General features: G+C 52.9%; 1 protein-coding gene across 1 annotated transcript in view; it reads left to right on the forward strand.

Annotated features, from left to right (window-relative positions):
- Positions 1-21,499, forward strand: part of MPRIP (myosin phosphatase Rho interacting protein) — a 146,446-nt gene that overhangs the window by 71,397 nt on the left and 53,550 nt on the right. The window contains 2 exon segments of the mRNA XM_033184326.1: positions 14,622-14,773; positions 19,587-19,671. Coding sequence (XP_033040217.1) covers positions 14,622-14,773; positions 19,587-19,671 — 237 coding nt within the window.

Here is a 21,499-nt window from a genome sequence, read left to right on the forward strand (position 1 = left end):
AGCTTGCCTGACTGCTCTGGAAGGGCAGTCGTCCAGGCCAGGTTTCATCAGTTCTGTTCATTGTCACATGACGGTCATCGGCACTGCACGGAGCAGGTGCTGGGTAAGTATTAATAGTTACGAGGTGTGCGGGTTCTGTGGGCAGTGAGATCCACCTTGGGCAAGCTGCTGTGCTTTTCCAACTGGTATCCCTGTGTAGGCGATGGCAGTGATGCACCTCACACTTGGTGGGACAGAACGTGCCTGTGTGAAAGGCCTGGGTAACTGCTCTTTCTTATCTCCAGCTGAACTCTGTCTCTGCCCTCCCGCTCCTTGGACCTGGCTCTTTCTGTCGGGATCTCCCAGGTCAAGTCTCGAGCCTTGTGCCTGGAGCCGCCTTTAAGACATCTGAATCCTCCAAACCCGGCCTCCTTGCCTCTGCATCCCACAGGTGTTCATCTCAAAGCTGCTATGTATGCCCTCTTTTCCCCAGGGATCATGAAGTCTGAGGCAGGTACCATGTCTACCTCATCACTGTGCCCCCAAGCCTGATGTCCAGTAGATGCCATGGAGTTAAAGGATTTGGGGGACGGTGGCCCTGCCCTGTAGCCCCAGCCCCTCCCCAGCTGCCCCCGTCCTCTGTACGTGGAACAGCCCTGGCTCCTGCCGTCTGCTCCTGCAGGGCTCACTCAGGACCCTCATCTGCATGGTTCATTGCTCCCATGAACTGAGTTTTACTTATTCCCAGCCTCCTCCCCTCTGCCGCTTTAAGGGAGCCCAGCTCTGCAGGAGGAGGACGGCCTCCTGAGGACAGGGCTGCGACTGGGCGGTGGGTTGGTGCCACTGGATGAAGGTGTTTCAGGGCAGCCGGTGGCATTGAGGGGGAGGGAGGGAGGATGAGGCGGCCCTCAGGCTGTGCATGTACTGCGTTCCCCACTAAGAGGCACACGGGCCTCGGGAGAGGCTAGGCATTTCTGCTGGTGACACAGCCAACTCAGGCTGTCCTTTCTCCCTGGCCACAGGAGGCCAGTGAGGTGTCCTCAGCCCTGGGCTGTCTCCCAGCAGCCCTCCCAGCTCAGACACCTGGGATGGAACTTGGGGTCTCACTAGCTCCCATGAGCTTTGGGAGCTGTCCACTTGGAGACTCCCCAGGGTTGGGGCTGGAACTGTTTCATGCCCTGGGGGGTGGCAACTTGGGGCTGCCCTTGCAGACAGCTCCTGGCCCTGTCCTGCAGTCTCTTCCACTGATTGGTATCCCTGCCTGCCCTCCCCATCTGAGTCCATCACTAGCGGTATAGCCCTAAAGAGTCTGTTTTCTATGAAGACAGGGACAGAAGTGCCAGAGAAAGGTAGCTGGGGTATAGGTCAGGTACAGAATTTTTTAAAAGAAATTTGCCAGTATCTATTCTCATCCTGGCAACCACCATTCTACTCTGTACGAATTTGACTACTTTGGGTGCCTCACATAAGTGGAATCATACAGTATCTGTCCTTTTGTGACTGGCTTGTTGCACTTAGCATGTTTTCGAGATTCATCCATAGTATAGCACATACCAGAATTTCATTCCTTTTTATGACTGATTTAAATGGCAGTGTATGTACATACTACATTTTGTTTATTCATCTATCTATGGGTGGACACTGGAGTTGCTTCCGCCTCTTGGCTATTGTGAATAATGCTACCATGAAACGTGAGTGTACAAATATCTGTTCGATTCCCTGTATTCAGTTCCTCTGGGTATATACCTACAAGTGGAATTGCTGGATGAAACAGCAAATCTATAAAGTCCAGTTTAATTTTTTTGAAGAAGCTCCATACTGCTTTCCAGAGTGGCTGCGCCACAGTTCCAGTTACTCCATGACCTCACCAACTCTGACAGTTTTCTGTTTTTTAACTTATCTCTACCCTAGTGAGTGTGAACTAGCATCTCATTGTGGCTGATTTGGTTTGCATTTTCTTTTCTTTTCTTTTTTTCTTAAGAGACAGAGTCTCACTCTGTTGCCCACGCTGGAGTGCAGTGGTGCCATCACAGCTCACTGCAGCCTCGAACTCCTAGGCTCAAGGGATCCTCCCTGCTCCCAAGTAGCTGGGACTACAGGAGTATACCACCACATCTGGCTATTTATTTTTTAATTTTTATTTTTAGAAATGAGGTCTCACTATCTTGGCCAGGTTGGGCTCGAACTTCTGGCCCCAAGCAATCCTCCTGCTTTGGCCTTCTGAAGTGCTAGGTGACTTTCATTTTCTAATGACTCACGATGTCAGGCACCTTTTTATGTGTGTCTTGGCCATTTGTATATCTTCTTTGGAGAACTGTATATTCACATCCTTTGTCTATTTTTAATTCTTTTTTGTTGTTGAGTTTTAGGAGCTCTTTATTCTAGATACTAATACTTTATCAGATATATGATTTGCAAGTATTCCCTTTCCTTCCCTAGGCTGCCTTTTCACTCTTTTGGTAGTGTCCTTAGATGTACAAAGGTTTTTACTTTTGATGAAGTCTAGTTTATCTTTTTTTTTTTTCTTTTGTTGCTTATGCTTTTGGCGTCATATCCAAGAAATGGTTGCTAAATGCAGTGTTACTGGGCTTTTTCCCCTTGGTCTTCTATGCATTTTATAGCTTTTGTTCTTGCATTGAGGTATCTGCTCCATTTCAGGTTCGTTGTTGCATATGGTGTAGCGTCACCCTTGGTTGGTGGATCCTGCTACCTGACCATTGTGGTGAGTGAGGGGAATGAAAAGCTGTTCTTCCCCAGTTCCCATGCCTCTCCCACCCTCTTTCCATCTACCCCCGCACCAGTTTTAGGAGGAAGGTGGGCCTTAGCTGGGTGAGGGCTCCCAAGGGAAGCTCCTCTGGCAGAGGGCCCTTGACCACTTGGTGGGGGCCCTGGTATCTTGCTGCCCAGGCAGCAGCTGGAGCCAGCAGGCCAGCCTGGCACAGCAGGTGTGAGGAGGAACTTCCTGGTCTTGGCAGCAAGTGAAAAGGGTCCTTGTTTTCTTATTTTCTGCCTTAAAAAAAAGTAGTTTAGTGGTTCTAACTACGCCCCTGGGAAAGCCCTGAACAGGTCATTTCCTCAGCATCCCACAAAGTCCCTTCTAGCAGAAGGCCCAGCCCACGCACTGCAGCATCAAGGCTGGGGCAAGGCCCACACTGCACTGTTGCTGCTGGCATTAGGAGATGCTGCACATCTTGGAGGCCCCCTCCTGCTAATCCATGAATGCCTCAGAAAGCCCACAATGTCTCTAGGGCCAGAGCTGAATCTTAAAAGGGGGCCTACTTGGGATGGGAGCAGCAGCTCTGCCTCTGCGGTGACACCCACTGTCACATCCCAGTAGAGGGAAAGAAAGGTAGGGCCTCGGGATTTTAGCCCTGGCTGCATGATTCCTGCTTCTTCTGTGGTGGAGGCGGCGTGCTGTGGTGGGCTAGGAGTTAGGAAACCAGGGCCTCAGTTTCCATGCCCAGACATTAGGGGAGAGAAGGTGTGTAGAGGGCCTTCCAGGCCTGTGTTGGTAAGGAGGTGAGCTCTCTCTCCTCATGGAGCCTTGAAGGCCTATTGAAAGGCCTGGCCTGCTTGGTACTGAGCCCATGGTTTCTCCCTGTTATCTGTGCAGTGTTCTATTTTGTTTTGTTTGAAGTGTACAAGTCCATTGTCTTTTAGGATATTCACATAGTTATGCAACCACCAACACAATCTAATTTCAGAGCATTTTTCATCAACCCCCAAACAAACCCTGCATCCCTTAGCTGCCACCTCCACTCCTCCCCTCCTGCTTCCCATCTTTATCGATTGGCCTGTCGTGGACCTTTCGTGTAAATGGAGTCATGCAGCATCATCTCCACAACTTTACCATCTGCTGATTGCAGCAGAGTCCTTGGCCCAAGGCTGGAGTGGTGGCTTCAGACCAACACCATGGCCTTGGTGGCCTAGGTGTTATTCATGGGAAGGCCATTCCTCAGGGGCCTGCATCTCTTTCCAGACAGCTTGTCCACCTCATGCCCTGCAGAGCCTGTCACTGTCTGGTCTTTGAACACATATCATCCTGTTCACCCTTAATGAATATGGGATTTTGGTAAAGTTGATGGTTTCTATTTTATTTTATTTTTTTAGTTTAGTTTAGTTGAGTAGTTTAGTTTAGTTTAGTTTAGTGAGATGGAGTCTCACTCTGTTGCCCAGGCTGGAGTGCAGTGGCGCAATCTCGGCTCACTGCAAGCTCCACCTCCTGGGTTCACGCCATTCTCCTGCCTCAGCCTCCCAAGTAGCTGGGACTACAGGCACCCGCCAGCAAGCCAGGCTAATTTTTTTGTATTTTTTTAGTAGAGACGGAGTTTCACGGTGTTAGCCAGGTAGTCTCGATCTCCTGACCTCGTGATCCGCCCACCTCAGCCTCCCAAAGTGCTGGGATTACAGGTGTGAGCCACCACGCCCGGCGATGGTTTCTATTTTATAAATAAAACATATCTATTACATATATAAGTAAATCTATAATATAAATCTAGCAGGGTTGGCGTGTTTCATTGTTCAGAAATGTTTACTGAAGCACATATTGGAAGGTGCTGACCTAGGTGTATAGAGTGAATAACTACAAGGAGTTTTATCAAGCACCTTACAGCTTAGTGTGCAGAGCAGTTGGGCAGACCTGTGAATGGGCCATGGCCTCTGCACAGGGGCTCCCTTCAGGGAGCACAGAACAACGATCCAGGAGGGGAGATGTGCCAGGCAGGCCTCTCCGGCAGGGCAGTGATAAAGGAGGCTGTCCTGTGCAGTGGGTAACCATGGGTCTCCCAGGTCAGCCAACAGGTCCAGTAGGCAAGGTGGGGCAATTGGTGCAGGGAGCAGAGCTTGGGCTGGGAGCTGTTGAAGCAGTCAAGTCTGGGGATGGCCTGGCCAGATCTGTGTTCATGAAGAATGGTTCTGGGGCTATTCCTATTGAACTGTTCTGGGGCTCTGAGTGCTGCTGTGCCTAGGAGGGTAGAACCCATGGGCCTCTTCACTGTGTACCAGGTGTTCCCAGCTAGCCGCATCTGGCCAAGCCTCCCATGGAACTCCCAGAATCACAGGTCTGAGGCCTCCCTCCTGCCAGTCCCCAGTCTGTATTGGTGGGCAGTGGGAAAGGGCCTGCCCTGCGTGCATCTGCAGCTGGGGAGAGGGATCAGAAATGTTTTGCAGGTAGCGTCTGGGGCCAGGTGCTGTCAGCCTGGGGCTCAACAGAGGGGCAGACCCTGCTCTCCCCTGGAATGTGGCCTGGGAAACCAGCATCTGGTGCTCCCCAGGGCCCCAAGGCAAGGGCCAGAGAGGAACAGGGAGAATCTGTGAGATACTCAACTGCCTTTGGATTGACCCCTCGGCTTGGTCCATTGTTTTCAAGAGCCCTTATCATCCATTTTAGCACAAGTAGCTGGCCGTGGTCTCTGAGTAAATGACGTGCCCTCTCCCCTTGCAGGAGATGGTGGCCCATGATGCCCAGAGCTCCTCAGTCCACTGAGCCCTGCCTCTCTTGCCCCAGGGTAGGAGACGGAACATGCCTGACACTGTTCTCCCTTCTTCCCAAGCATTCAGGGAAAGTTGTTGAACCCATCGTCTTCTGACCACCACCCTTGCCTGGTAGGAGGTGGTGATGTGCACTGAGAAGCAACAGGGGACAGCACGGGTGTGCCAGCCTGAGCCTGAGCCCGAGTCCGAGTCCCGCTTCAGCTGTGCAGTATTGTTTGTAGTCTTGTGACAGAAGCGGGTAGATTATCACCCCAAAGGGAAATCTCTAGGCTGAAACATTAGGCCACTCCTCATTCCCCTCCCCTAGTCCCTGGCAACCACTCCTCTGCTTTTTCTCTATGGGTTGGCCTTTTCTGAACATTTCACCAAGATGGAATCACACAGTATGTGTGCTTTTGTGGCTGGATTCATGCACTTAGCGTGATGTTTCCAAGGTTTGCTCATATTGGAGCATGTGTCAGGATTTCATTCTTTTTATGGCTGAATAAAATAATATTCCATTATATGAATATTGCATGTTGTCTGTCCATTCGTCCACTGATGGACATTTGGGCTGTTTCCACCTTTTGGCTATCACGAATTATGCTGCTACAATATGATTTGTGTACACGTTCGAGTACCTGTCTTCTGTTCTTTTGAGCATATATCCAGTAATCAACTTGTTTGGTCATGTGGAAACTCTTTGTAAATTTTTGAGGAACTACTAAAGTTTTCCACAATAGCTACACCATTTTACAGTCAAAATGAGACCTATATTTACCACCATTTTACATTAGGGAAACTGAGGCTCACAGTTTGTGACTTGCCCAGAATTACAGAGCTAGTGAGTGTGGAACTAGGACTTGACTCCGAGGGTAGGCTTTTCTTGGCTAGAGAACTCTGAAAACAGCTCAGAGTCTACCTTAGATCTCAGAACTTCTATGGAGGGAAACAGCTGAGAGAGCAGTGGTTTGTGGCTCCAGCTCTCCCTCCTGTCCTGGACTGATGGAAGCCCCATGAGCTGTCTCCCTGACCTGTGCCGTAGGTCCAACCTACGTAGCCCTGGCTGGCCAAAGCTGCCTAGGGTCCTAGGAGTCTCACGGGGGCTGTGTGGCTGGCCCAGGTCATGGCGTTGTCTCCCTGCCCTTCTTGCTGCAGCCAAACTGCTTCTAGGGGCCTGATCTAACACATCACAAGCCTGTCTTTTGAGGAGGTGCTGGTGACCACCCCAAAGGCCACAGGTGTAGAATGGGCATCCAACTCCTGGCCCAAAATCCCTCTGGGGCTGCAGGACCCTCTCTGGGGTCTGCCAGGTTGTAGCATGCAGGTTTCATGTGAGACACCTGAAGGGTGGGGAAGGGTGCAGAATCATGGCTCCCTTCCCAAGGAGATGATATGACCCGGAATCAGACCTGATACCTGAGGACAGGCGTTGGGATGAGGGCTCAGCCCAGCCTAGGGGCTGTTCCATGCAGCACCAGGAGGCTACAATGTGGAGGATGATTGTGGAACTGCCCTTTGAACCATGAGGACTGTGGAATACACCAGGACTGGCAGTGACGACTGGGAAGGGGGAAGGGAGTTCTGCCCAGCAGGTACCTGCTACGGCCCTTTGTCAGTCCCTAGGCATGGTTGGCCTAACGCTTCTCTGAGTTGTCGCACAGAGGCCAGGCAGAGACTTTGCTTACTCCGAGTCTGCGTGGGATCATGACCCCTTTTCTGTGGCTCTTTCCAGTTTCCTCAGAGGACTTGGGCTTTGGGGATATCTCTCTGTGGAGAGTGCTGCTCACTGGAGAGGTCTGCAGCCCCAGAGGGACTTTGGGTCAAGAGTTGAGTGCCCTTTCTACACCTAATGGCCTTTGGGGTGGTCACCAGTGCCTTCTCAAAAGAGAGGGGCTTGTGATTTGTTAGATCGGGTTCCTAGAAGCAGTTTGGCTGCAGCAAAAAGAGCCGGGAGACCACCTTTGACCTGGACCAGCCACGCAGCCCCCATGAGCCCCGCTCCTGTGTTGTGCCTCCCAGGATGTGGGTTCCGGGGACACCTAGGAACTCAGCTGGTGCTCCCCAAGGGCTGTGTTCCTTCCTGAGAAAACTATGGAGCCAACCTCCTAAATTCCAAAGAAAGCAGGGACTTCTCCTTAGACCTGGCTCGAGCAGCCAGACCAAGTATGCAGCACAGCCCACCAGCCCAAGGGAGGAGGGAGTTGATGTTCCTGCCTGCGCGTTGCCTGATCAGGCCATAGCTCAGTGAAGGGCCAGGCTGAAGGCAGGGGCCGTGCTGAGCAAGTCTCCACGTGGTCCAGGCTGGGTGGCCCTGCCTACAGTTTCTCTGATAAACTTAGGCATGACCTTGTGCAAACAATTGCAAAGTCCAGGGAGGAAAGATGCCAAGGAGAGAGGTGCAAGGGTGCCAGTCAGAGAGGACCAGACTTGTTCTGGGTGGCGCCATGGAGGGTCACGTCCTGTACCCACTTGGAGCCCCAGCTTGTACATCTGAAAGTCAGAACAGTGATGTGCCTGCCTCCTGAAGCTGTCATCAGTACCTGTAGCTACTCAGGGCCTGGCCACAGTAAGCACCCGGGAAGTGGTGAATGCACTTCCTGCTTCTGCTGCAAGGCAATTCCCCGTGTCCTCCCTGGAATGTGCTAAGCCACCTGTCCCTGCCAGAGTGCAGATGAGCGAGTTGACCACTCAGCACCAAAGTTTGCAGGCAAAGCTTTTCATACTCCTTAAATGGGTCACAGTGCATATGAAAAAATAATAAATACAGTGCACGTGGTAGAAATACTGACTCACCGTTGTCCATGTCATGTGCGTGTGTGCACTTGTGTGTGCTCATCATGGTGTGAATGCGGTATTCCTTGTGGGCCTTGGTTGGATGAGTTTGTGAAACATGCTGTCTCAGGACCTCAGGTGTGGGGGGAGTCAGGTTTCACTTTCTGACCTTCAGATTTTGGGAGTAATTCTTTGCGCTGGTGGAGAGCCTTTGTTTCTTGAGTCTCTGTTTTCCAGTCTGAATGAGGGATTAAGGGATAAAGGGAAGACTCCTACCCAGGTCTCACGTGTGACTGGTTCTGTAACAGCAGCTGCCTGGAAGGAAGGGTCTCCTGACGATAACGCCGAACAGCCCCTCACCATATTTCTGCTTACTTTCTTCTTGTTTCCCTCTGACTTAGAAGCTTGCCTTCCCACACTCATGGGGTCAACAAGAAGCAAAGACCGGTTTCCCCAGAAGTGCACCTGTTTGGGCCAGGGGTGTGGTGGAGGGTCCCCGGTTGGAGAGGCTGCTGCAGCAGTATTATCCTAACCCAGGAAGGTTGCTCTGGCGTCTGACAGACGCCCTGGCTGCAGTGCACAGAGCTTCCAGTCTCCTGTGGGCCTGTGGACAGAGGACAGGCAGGAGGAGCAGGGTGTGCTCATCTCTTTGGAGAGAACCCTTTGTCCTGTGTCCTCCTGCCTAAACAATCTGCAGCCTGTAGCACCTCTGCCCTCTTAGCTGGGGTAGGATGGAGCCTAGAAGAGGACCAGAGGCTCCTGATAGCTGGAGGGCTATGTGGGGGCTGAACTCATAACTTGGTGACATAGCAGAGTCGACGACCTACATAGGGCCATCTTTTTTTCGGAAAATAAACCAAGCAAAACTAGGTGAAGCTCAGCCTCCTAGGAAACCTGGATTCCTGACCTCTGGAATTATAGAATTAGGGCAGGGAGCTCATCAGAGCTGCTTTGCTGATAGCGTTAGAGCTGAGGCATTCCTTCTGGCTGGATTTGGGTTACAGCCTAGATATTTGCCCTTACTCTCACAGCACAAGGTTCAGGCCTACCCAGATGTAGATGGTTGTGTCCTGCCCCCTAGGCAGAGGCAGGGGAGGGGAGAGGTGCTGGCTGAGGGTCTCCCAGGAGCCATTGGTTGAGTCTGCTCCAGTCTTGTAAGCCCTGGAAATGCTGCTGAGTGTAGAGCAGCAAGGGGACCAGCTGTGGAACCAGAGTGCCTGGGTTTGAATCCCAGCGTGGCTACTTCCTAGTATTGTGACCTTAGATCTAAAGTACAGCCCTGCATTGTTTAATGACAGGCACACATCCTGAGAAATGCATCCTTAGGCAGTTTGGTCCTTGTGTAAATATTCTAGAGTGTGCTTACACAAAGTTAGACAGTACAGCTTACTGTACAACTAGGCTTTGTGGTAGAGCCTATTGCTTCGAAGCCATAAACCTGTACGCATGTACTGTAATATCGCAGGCAGTTATAACACAGTGGCAAGTATTTATGTATCCAAACCTAGCAAAACATAGAGGGCCCTGTTGACTAACACCGTTGTGCAGTGCATGGCTGCACTTAGCTTCTTAGCAGTGTGCTTCCTTTTCTGTCGGATGGGGGTGACAGTATTGTCTGCCTCATAGTGTGTTCGGAATGTTCAGTGAGAGGACGCAGGGGAAGAGTTTGCAGCAGTGCCTGGTATTCAAGGGCATGGGCGCAAACGTGAGCAGCATTGCGCCCTGCGCCTGTGCTGGTACTGTCGTTGCTGCTTCCCCCATCGGCAGCAGGGGGAAGGGGAACGCTGCGCTGCTGAGACTTGGAGGGAGCTGTTTTCTTTTTCCTTTTCTTTTTTTTTTTAAGTTCAGGGGTACAAGTGCAGGTTTGTTACGTAGGTAAACTTGTGTCATGGAAGTTTGTTGTACAGATTATTTCGTCACCCAGATATTAAGCCTAATACCCATTAGTTGCTTTTCCTGATCTTCTCCCTCTTCCCACCCTCCACCCTCCGAAAGTCCCCAGTGTGTGTTGTTTCCATGTGTCTATGTGTTCTCATCATTTAGCTCCCACTTATAAGTGACAGCATGTGCTATGTGGTTTTCTGTTCCTGTGTTCGTTTGCTAAAGATAGTGGCCTCCAGCTCCATCCATGTCCCTGCAAAGGATATTATCTTCTTCTTTTTTATGGCTACGTAGTATTCCATGGTGTATATATATCACATTTTCTTTCTCTGGTCTGTATCATTGATAGGCATTTAGGTTGATTCCATGTCTTTGCTATTGTGAATAGTGCTACAATGAGCATACATATGAATGTGTCTTTATAATAGAATGACTTATATTCCTTTGGGTATATACCCAGTAATGAGATTGCTGGGTCAAATGGTATTTCTGTTTTTAGGTCTTTGAGGAATTGCCACACAATCTTCCATAGTGGCTGAACTAATTTATACTCTCACAACAATGCATAAGCGTTCCTTTCTCTCCACAGTTGAAGGGAGCTATTTTCATAGCAGGTCCTCAGACCTGGACCTGTCTTCCAAGAGTGCTGGTTAGAAGCAGTACATAAATACAATTTGAAAAGTTAGTCCCAGACCTTCACACAGTGCTGGTGGGAATGTGAAATGGTACAGCCACTTTGGGAAATAGTCTGACCCAGCACTTCTGCTCCTGGGTACACACCCAAGAGAAATGAGAGCACACGAACACTGTACAGGAATGTGCATAGCAGCACTATACACAGTAGCCAAAAAATGGAAACAGTCCAAACGTCCATCAACAGATGAATGGATAAACAAAATGCGATATAGCCACAAAATGGAACGTTTTTCAGCTGTAAAAAGGATTGAAAGACTGACACATGCTGCAATGCAGAGGAACCTTGAAAATATGCTAAATCCTTGAAAATATGCTAAATGGAAGCCAGATTTTTTCCATGTATGCAAGGTATCCAGAAGAGATACATCCACAGAGACAGGAAGCAGGTTAGCAGTTGTTGAGGTGGGGGCAGGTGTCAAAGGGAAGTGACTGCGAATGCTCCAAGGCTTTTCAAGGGGAGATGGAAATGTTCTGCACTTAACTGCTGTACAGCTCTGTGAACATGATGCTAAAAACCATTGAACTGTACACGTCAGGTAAATTGTATGTAAATTATATCTCAGTAAAGCTGTTGTTAAAAAGAAAAGCTAGGCCAGGGGTGGTGGCTTCACGCCTGTAATGCCAGCACTGTGGGAGGCTGAAGCAGGCGGATCAGTTGATGTCAGGAGTTCGAGACCGGCCTGGCCAACTTGGTGAAACCCCATCTCTACTAAAAATAAAAAAATTACTATAAAATACAATACTAAAAATACAAAAATTAGCTGGGCTTGGTGGCAGCCACCTGTAGTGGCTCCCAGCTACTCGGGAGGCTGAGGCAGGAGAATCGCTTGAACCCAGGGGGTGGAGGTTGCAGTGAGCCGAGATCACACCACTGCACTCTAACCAGGGCAATAGAGCGAAACTGTCTCCAAAAAAAAAAACGAAAAATTAATACCAGGATTAAATAAAAATGAGATCATCTGATTAAGAGCAGGAAGTTTTTTTTCCCTCCTCCGGGGAAATAGATTGGACTCTGGAGTTAAAATTTCCCCCTCTTTGATAGCTGTTATTTACCCCCGTTTGCTCTCCTTTCTCTGTGCGTGATAGGGTTCGGTGATGCCCGCCTCACAGTAAGTAATATTGAAGAGGGCATAAAAGAGAGTGTAACTGTGAGATTTTGACACACAGGTAGTTAATATATGCTAATTTCCTCCAGTTCTGGCCCAGCTTGGTATGTTTTTGCCTTTTATTAATGCTTCTGAAATCCTTTTTGGAAGGAGGTAAAACCCTCACTTTGCACACGAGGAAACTGAGGCCCAGAGAGGCGGAGAGCTGGTAGGCATTGCTTCCCACTGAGCTGGTGAAGCTGAGACACAGCCACGTTCAGCGACAGAGCAGGGCTTTCGTTGAGCTGGGGGCCAAGTGCCCAAACAGTTACTGTGTAAGAGGGAGGAGTGGGCTTCAGGGACAGTGAGCAATTTGGGGACACTGAACCCTGGAACCGTGGCCTCAAAGTGGGACCTGTGCCTCCAGGAGGCCAGTGGATGAGCCTTTGAGAAGAAAACTTTGGAATTTCTATTATGTTCCATCTAATGTATGTCTCTATGTGTGTGTGTGTGCACACACGTGCACCCTCTTAATAGACTGGCGCCTATGTATGGATACACAGCTCATCCAGGGCCTGCACTGTCAGCATTTTGAGACCACGGTCCCAAGGACCAGGGTGGGAGTCAAAGACCAGAGAGGAAGGGCCACCTTAGGAACGCCCCTCTGCCTCCACGGTTGTTTCTCCATCATGGCTTCTGGCTCACTCTGGTAACAAGTGCACTGGCCACTTTACCATTTCATGTCATCCAGTCCTCACTGTGGTCCATGGAGTTTCCTCAGTTAGCAAACAAGAGAGTCCACCTCAGAGAGACAAGATGCCTTGTCTAAGGAGGTGGGGGTGGGGTGTGCTTTTACATGGGGGTGTTGGGCTCAAGAGGGAAGTCAGAGCAACCCTTCATTTGTCCAGAGGGTTCAGACAGGCACCTCCACCATGCCAGGATGCCCAGGATGAGAACTTCTGTCAAATAGAGTAAAGGGGCTGGAGCTGGAGAGAGGAGATTGGGAAAGCCAGGATCCCTGCCTTGGGCAGGAAGGCCCACCTGTCCTGTGGCTGTGGCCATAGCACTCAGTGTGGGCCTACCCAACCAGAAGGTGGCAGGGGCTTGGATCCAGCCCTCCGGGACTAACTTAAAGATGGGGTCTGAGGCTGCCTCCTCTACCCTCTCCTCCTCAAGAAACACCCACTCCACTGTTGGAGAGCACTGAGCTGGGCTTGAATGTGGCTCCTTCTTGTGTCCCCCCAGGGTCATTGCTGAGGCAGGATGCCAATGGTGTGTGCTGAAAGGGTGAAACCACTGAAAGAGGCTTCCCTGTGAGCCCAGCCTCCATCCCACCTGCTGTGCCACCTCCATTCTGAGCTGGACCCACGGGGGATGGCTGAGTCCAGAGACCCCACAAGGAAAGGCTTCTTGGACCTGGGCATTTAACCATGGAGAAAAGAGCCAGCAGCCATGTAGGCAAGGGCTTTGCAAAGCCAGCAGCCCTAGGGTCTGACTCCTGCGGCAGGCATCAAGGGGTGTAGAAAGAGGTGGCAGGTAGGTCAGAGGAAGTAACAGGAAGATCACAGGAGCTTGAGCTGGAGGGACGAGGAGGTTGCATCTAACCCGTATCTGAAAGAAAGAAGGTTGGGGTTGTGGAGATTGGTTGGTCTGAGCTCAGCGTGGGCACCAGACCCAGCATCGTGCTCTTCAGATCAAGCCCCCATTGACTGTCAGCAAGGAGCTTGAGGCTGGATAGTGGTAGGAACGTTCTCGACCTCTGGGTGGAAGGCAGCCCAACTGCAGGCCACCCCTCAGATGGATCAGAAGCATCTCCTGCTTCTTCAAGAATGAGAACAAGGAAATGGTGGGCTGTTGGGGATGCTCGGTGGAAAGGCCAGCAGCTGCCCATTAGTGGGGTGGAGTCAGTGTGGAACGTGTTAAGGACAGGGGCACCCTTGGTGTAGTGGTAGCCATGGCGACCCATCTGCTCTCCCAAAGCATCCTTACGTTGGGAGAGTAAGAAAGAGGGCAGAGGGCACATGGCTAAACAAGTCATCTCCATAAAGGTCCTCTTGCCTAGCCCTTTGCCTCAGTAGGGACTTCTTAAAGGCTTCCTTTCCTGCTTTTGGTTTTCTGTCCCTAATTTCAGTGTCTAACAGCTTTTGCTGTAGGAAAAACAATTACTGTTTGCCATGCCAGAACTGGCGTGGCAGCCTTTGCTGGGCTTCGCTCTGGCCCTGGGAAGGTGCTGTGGGCCAGGCTGCCGGGTGTGCTCCTTGGCCGCCTCTAAAGAACACACAGTGCACCCACCCCACAGCCTGCTCTTAAGGATGTGGCTTCTCTCTGGCCCCCTCCTTGCCTCTAAAAATAACCCTGCTATTTTGAAACTGCCTCCTCTGGAGCTTTTTCTTGCTTCTCTGTGAGATCAGCAGCCCTTCTGAGACCAGGATCTCAGCTGCCCCTGTCACCCCAGCTGTCCCCATCCTGTCCTCCTCTGCACATCCCCTCCAGTGCAAGTGGGATGTTGCTCTCCAGGTAGGAGGGGTGTTTAGCTGGGTGTCCGCTGGAGAAGGCCAGGCCTGTCTCCGTCCTCCCTGGGATGGGCACAACGGAAGAGGATCTGGGGCTGGGGCGAGGGAGAGCACGCCTGGAGGCCCTATAGGCTGGAAGGGTCAGGAATGGCCTAGAGCTGTGGGACGTCTATGGCCCCGTTGGCTGGCCTCTGGGTGACTCTCTGCCTCCTTCTTGCAGCCAACGACTCTGCCTCAGGGCACCATCAACATGAACCAGTGCACAGACGTGGTGGATGGGGAGGGCCGCACGGGCCAGAAGTTCTCCCTGTGTATTCTGACGCCTGAGAAGGAGCATTTCATCCGGGCAGAGACCAAGGAGATTGTCAGTGGGTGAGTTGCTGGTGCTGTGGAACAAGGCGCCACCACCTGCTGCGGAGCCAACACCAAATGGGCCGCCTGCCCCTGTGCGGGTGTCGACGTTGTCTACTTCGCCGTGTGTCTCTATTCTTGAGTTCTGTCTCTGTTCTCCGCACTACCATGTGCTAAGCAAAGCAGAAATCAGGACATCCGCCATTCCACCTGCAGCCTCTGGGGACCCCTCTTTGCTCTGTCCACATTACCCTCCTCGGGCCTTCCCACCTTTGCACTCACCACACCCCCAACTCACCTGCCCCTCCACCTGGAAGGGGATCAGTCCCTGAAGTGCATGACCTGGGCACGCCTTCCCCCAGTCTGGGGTGGCTGCTCCTCCTTCCAGAGAGGGTGTGCGCTCCACCACCTGTGAAAGCACCAGGTTACTGCTGTGTCCACGTGTTTCTCTCTCAGTGATGGTGGGGGTGGGAGGTGTCTCAGTCACATCCCCAGCACCTCACACCCGCGCCACTCTGCTGTCAGTGCACAGATTGGTTTCTGTGAGTAGAGAGAATGGATAAGTCTTTCGCTCACCCAGGTCCCCCAAGAGTGGCGGACTGGCTCAGATTGAGAGACCCCACAGTCCAGGGGCCTGAGCGCAGTGCTCCTGAGCCCAGGGCAGCATCTGCCTTCCCAGAGCTCCTAATCTAGCAGGGGATTCTTTGCTACCCGCATGGCCTGTGCCGTGGTGAAAAGCCGTATGTGGTCATGTGGTCCGTGCAGATGACAGGCTCATTGGGCCTGACAGGAGCTCGCAAACTGGATCTCCAAGAATCCCTGTCTTGCTTAAGGCTGAGAAGGAGGCACATGAATCTAAGAAGCTCTGGGAGAAAGTAAACCTGAGGCTTGCTGGGCCAGGCTGACTGTAGCAGTACAGAGTAGAGGGAATCAGGAATATGAAGCCCTTGGGTTTCACAGATGACTCGGAGCACCAGCCTTGCTTTAGCCTCTCAGCTGCAGCCTGGCCAAGCCTGGTGAGTGAGCACGGCCATAAGTCCAGGGTCATGTGGCAAGGCATCTGGGAGCCAGTGCTGGGCCCCGAGGGGAACTCTCTGCGGATGTGTGCTCTCCCCTAGAGTCCTCCTCTGGAGGGAGGCAGGTTTGCATTTCTGAGCACCTAGAGCTGAGCTGGAGGAGAACTTGTGTCTCCCCCGATCTTAATCCAGAACCATATGATCAAGAATGTCAAGGGCTTCTGAAGAACCCTCATGGTACAGTCGAGGAGACCCAGGGCCTGGAGCCGGGAGCCTGGCCAAGGGCACCTTCTGCACTTCTTGGCTCACACCTGTTGCTGCTATTGGCCGGGCGGGACACAGCCGAGGCTCCCTCTGCCCAGGTGTCTTCTCTAGGAAACCCTCACCCTTTCCACAGGAGCTGGGTCCCGGGGAGGGTGTGGGTAACAGGTGGGATGGATGGGAGTTCTGGGTCTTCAGAGCAGGCTGGGGAGTGTCTGAAGCAGGGTTGGTTCTAGGACCAGCTCAGAGAGGTATGTGTTGTACCATGTGGTATTAGGAGAGGGTGATGTTTAGTATTTGGACTGCCTCCAGCAGGCAGCCTAAGTCCTGCCAGAGGTCCTCACTCCATCCCAAGCCCCTCTCCTATTTCTACTCTCTTCTGTTGCGTGTTCAGGCTTGCCATACATATGCAGCTTGGGTAGACAAGATCGTTAATGGACCAAGGTACCAGGTGCACACGCCATTGGGGCCCCACGTGTGGTGGCTCAGTGGCATATCCAAAGCCAGGATAAGCTACCTGAGGCTCTTCCGCTTCCCCTCGCCCTGGTTGTGGGCCATGTTAGTTTGTGTCCAACAGGCAGGTTCTCACGTGGCAGCCTGTCCTGGGCCTCTGCAACCCCTCTCATGAAAGTGGGCAGCCACTTCCTCACCTTCCCACAAGCTGGGATGCTCAGCTGTGAGGGAGTCAGGTGTGGCCTGTGTACCCTGGGGACAAGTACTTTTGCCTCCTTCTCCCGTTGCTCTGTCTCCTGCCCTCGCTGACAGCCCCCTTCCTCTGCTCCCTCTGTTGCCCGTTGTAACTCCTCTTCCCAGTAACCTCATCCCTAGGCTCTGGAGCGCCACTCTGTGTCTGAGCTCTCTGATCACATCAAAGCTGGTCCCTAAGGAGGTGCAGACACTTCCGCCAGGCAGCTGGGAGCAGGGTGGATTGGGGACAGTCCCACCCAGCCTTCTTCCCAGGTCTTCTCTGCATAGCCCTGACAGCTGCGTGGGCTGCCAGGTCTCTCTTGGGCCTGGGTAGAGGAAGTTGGCAGCTCTTTCCAATTCCCACTTCCAGGATGCTGGACCGACCACACTTTACACAGCTCTTTTAGACGAGGTGGGATTTGGGTAGGAGTTGGCAAGGGAGCTCTTCTGTGCTCTCAGCTGGGTGAAGTCGGCTTCCCTTTGCCCTGCCCTGCCTTTTAACTTTGCCCACTCCCCTGTTCTCACTCATCTGGGCTCTGCCGTCCCCATCTGGAGAGCCCCAGCACCTACCAGTCCCATATTCACACTCACCCTGCTCCTCTCTTCTTGGGGTTTGTTTTGTTAACATTTATAACACATCTGGATGATGTTAGATGCTTCCTATTGGACTTCCTTGAGAAATCCAAGTGCAGAGGACACAGTCCATCATCTATTCCTGGACCCTGCATCTCTGTGACTCCAGCCACAGACTCCAGTCTGAACAGAGATTAAGGTGTGTAATGGGACTGAGGCCACATGGGACACCTGCCGTCCTGGCTCCTCCCGAGTCCCGGGCTTGCTGGAGCCAGCCCAGGAGAGCTCAGCAGCTCCGCATAGTCAGCAGAGCACCTGCGGTGCAGCCTTCTCCCCTCCCCTCCAGGTTCCATCCTGCAAGGCCATTAGTCATTGCTGACTGATGGAACCTGGGCCAGTCTGCAGGGGCTTGGGGTACCTGGCAGGGTTCTGCAGCTCCAGCATGCTCCACACCTCGGGGAAGTTTTAAGTGCAGCCTTCTGCAGGCACAGTCCCTCAGAGTGGTCAGGGGAAGTGGCAGCTGCCATGGCAGACTGGAAGGGCAAACCTGTTTAACCCCATATGCCTTGTGAACACCCCAGGTTGTATGAGCGAGGCCCTCTCCTGGGACCTCTGCTCCCAGCCAGCCTTAACGAGAAGTGTGACCAGGGAGGAGAGGGGCTTAGGACCCTCAGAAGGCCTGCCTGTCTGCTGGCTTTGCAGATAGTCACGGCCTCCTTTCTTGTTTTGGGGTGGTGGAGGAATGACCCACAGGACCTGTGGCTTGGGTCTCTGGCAATGCAGTTGTTTATTCATTCTCTTAGCAAATCGAGCATCACTGGCTGTGGGCTGAGCTGGGCTGAGGGTGGCCCTTCAGCTCTGTTGCTGTGGTTCCCTGCATTAAGCCTGGCCTCTGCTGCCACCAGATGTCAACTGCACACCCATCCTGAGACTGTCTCAGAAGCCAGTGATTCTGACTGACCCTCCTTTTGTCTGTTGGTCTGTCCTTCCCTCCTTTCTTCATTTTCTCCTTCCCTCTCTTCCTTTTCTGCTTCCTCCCTCCTCCCCTCCCTCCTCCTCCCCATCCTCTTCCTCTCTTCCCTCCTCTATCCGTTTTTTCCTTCCCCTCCTTTCCCCTCCACCTCAAATTAAAGAACACCTCTGGGCACAGAAGACTCGAGCCCTTCTCCTGCCCCAGACTCAGTGTGCTGCTGGGTGCTGCGCCTGTGTGATCTCTAGCAGGGTGCAGCAGTACAGACCGCCCCCATCCCCAATCCTGGGCCCAGGCTGCCAGCAGGACTAGCATGGACCCTGGTGCTGGAAGACCTGGAGCAGTGTCTTCTGAGGCTCCTTCCACTCTGGAGAGGATACTAGGGCTGTCCTTGCACAACCAGGCCCAGGGCTGGAGCTGGGGCTTCAGAAGCAGGACCTACACTGCCCTCCGCTCCTCCCACCCCCGTCCTCCAGCCCCCACAGGACTCACAGGCAGCTCTGGCAAGGCAACTGCTGTTAGTTCCTTTGTCTGTTGTAAAATTCTATATGGTGGAAGTAGTCGTCGTGCCATGATCCGATCTAGCTTCTGATTTCAGAAATGAGAAGATTGAAGCTCCTAAGGGGCCAGGAGCTACCCAAGATTGTGGTGGGATGGAGGCAAAGCCAGATCCAGAGTCCTCCTGCTGGCAGTGCCTGCTCTTGCTGTGCTCCCTTGCTGTACCCCTGGTGTCTATCCAGAGTGAACTTCCCACATACAAGCCCTGATGGGGTCCCTGGGCAGCTCTGCCCAGCCTTCCTCAAAGCCAGGGTGCCCAGCACCCTCCCTCTGCAGGGACTCTGGGAGTTCAGCTGTCCCCCCACTCTAGTCCTTCAAGAGGACCCGTTGTGGGAACTTGGCCAGCATAGCTCCTAGATTCTCGCCTCAGGGCCAGCACCTGCCTCTGTTGCCCTAAATGGCTCCCAGTCACAGCTCATCTGTTCTCACCAAGCCCACTCTGGGAGAGCAGTGTTAGGGCAAGTCCAGGCCCTGGAGACAGGGTCAGTAATGGAAGTTACATGTCCTGTGCTCTGAGGCCATGGCGAGGCCTGGCCTCTCTGCCAGCATGGAGTCTGTGTCGTGTCCTGAGCCTGCTGTGGTTGTGGCAAGGTCATCCTCTAGGCTTGCTCTGTGGGCGCTTCTAGCCGCAGCATAGCAGTCTGTCGCTGGGGACGATGCCCTGCTCTCCTTGGTGCCCAGAGACCTGGACCACCCCAGCAAGGGCCGGGGCTTCTAGTGCCCGAGTGCTAGGATCTTACCTGGTACTTGTCTCCTTTTCCCTTCCCAGGTGGCTGGAGATGCTCATGGTCTATCCCCGGACCAACAAGCAGAACCAGAAGAAGAAACGGAAAGTGGAGCCCCCCACACCACAGGTAGGCAATGGGTTTGCCAGGTGACATCACCTCAGTGGAACCAGGGCTTGGGAAGAAGTGAGGGCTCTCTGGAGGTTAGAGGGTGAGGACGCAGTCAGGCCAGGGCTGAGGCGGTCACCACCTCTGCACATCCTTGCTGTGGACTGCGGTCTGCAAGATCCTCACTGAGCCACGGGGGAACCACAACAGGGACAGGATGTCCTGCTAGTGTGCTCTGGGGCTGCCCAAGGGAAGTTTCCAGTGAGCCTACAGTACACAGCTGTGACCCCTCCCCTTGCTGTCCTACTGGCAGCTGGGGAGGGGCAGTACTGGCAGCCTGCAGCCACAGGCAAAAGGACTCTGCACCCACAGATGGCCCTGCAGGCAGCCAGATGGGGAGGAGAGTCCTGGAGTGGCATGGCCCCTAAGGAGCTCACAGGGGCCCTTGCTCCAACTCCCATGTGACCTGAGCAGGGCGTGGCTGGCTGGGGTGGTCCCTGAAGGCCCAGTCCTTCCCCACAGGCCATGATCCTCCTTCTCTCCCTGGCCAGTGTGCAAGGCTTAGGGCATAGATGGGTCCTACACCGCCTTACCACACTCCCCACGTTCCTGGGTCCATGAGGGAATGAAGTAACCTTTTTGAGCCTCAGTTAATCAACTTGCAAAGCGGGCCTGTTGCTGCCTAATCGCCAAGATTGTTGTGAGCATGAGAGGAAGTTTTGGACCTATTATGGGTTCTCAGTAAATGTAATTCCTTTGCCTCTGTACCATATGCTGCTGTTCCCAAGTGCTTTGCCTTGTCCTGAGCCTCCTAGTCACCCTGAGAGGGAGCAGGGTGGGGATGGGAGTCCCTTGGGCATTACAAGGCCAGAGGCCCACAGAAGTTAAGAGAGCCAGCCCACAGGCTGCAGAGGTCAGGGGGCATGCACTAGCCTGGGTCCCTTTCTCCCCTTAGCACCTTGGGCTGCCCTTGGATGTACCTGCCCTGGGCTGCTGTATTGGCCTGGGCCACTCTCAGCCCATGGTCATCCACCCTCCATTCTGGGGTTGGGGGTGGGGGACACCCAAGCCAACATTCGCTGGAAAGGAGATGTCACTAGCAAGAAGCTAGCAAAAAATACAGAGTGGTTCCTGGGACTGAAAATGGAGCTTCCTGCTGGGGAACAGCAGTTGATACGTAAATCCCCCAAAGCTGCCCGGTTTGAGAGAAACAAAAAAATCACAGGCAGAATAACAGCGTTTAGGGTTGCGCTGCGTTTCCATGGTGATGCCTTGGAAACAGTACAGAAGCAGAGCTCCTGCCTTCAATAAGATAACTCCAAGTACAGAGGCTACTGTCAGCCCAGGCCGGGGAACTTGCTTGCTCTCCCTCCCTCATGACACCCAACTCCCCAAAACAGCTACCCATGACCAAGCGTCAACTTTTTTGTTGGTAGAAGGAGCCACATGATCCCAGGGTGGGTAGGTTACCCGCTTCCTGAGGGTCTCTTAGAGTCTGGAGCACAGGGTTCCTAGCCTACACTCAGCCCCCTCCTGAGACAACCTTGTGGGGTCTCTCCTTTGTATTCCTTGGTCCCGAGAGCATCCCATTTGAGGCTGCTTGTTTCCAGAAGCTTTGAACTTTAATCAGGGGCCATCTCTTTGTCAAGTCAGTCTTGTGGGGTGACGTGGGGACCCAGCAGCGGAGCAGCAGGGACCATGGTTGAGATGGGGTCTTTGGGCAGGCCTCCCCTCTGCATGCAGCCTGATGCTAAAGGCATTCTCATGTCCTAGGGTGGGGCTGGGGGTAAATCTCACACCTGCAGAGCACCTGGAGAGGCGAAAGCCCGAGACTCTATACTTCTTTCTC

This window comes from Trachypithecus francoisi, unplaced genomic scaffold (genome assembly GCF_009764315.1).
Source record: "Trachypithecus francoisi isolate TF-2019V2 unplaced genomic scaffold, Tfra_2.0 Lachesis_group20, whole genome shotgun sequence".
Taxonomy (NCBI): domain Eukaryota; kingdom Metazoa; phylum Chordata; class Mammalia; order Primates; family Cercopithecidae; genus Trachypithecus; species Trachypithecus francoisi.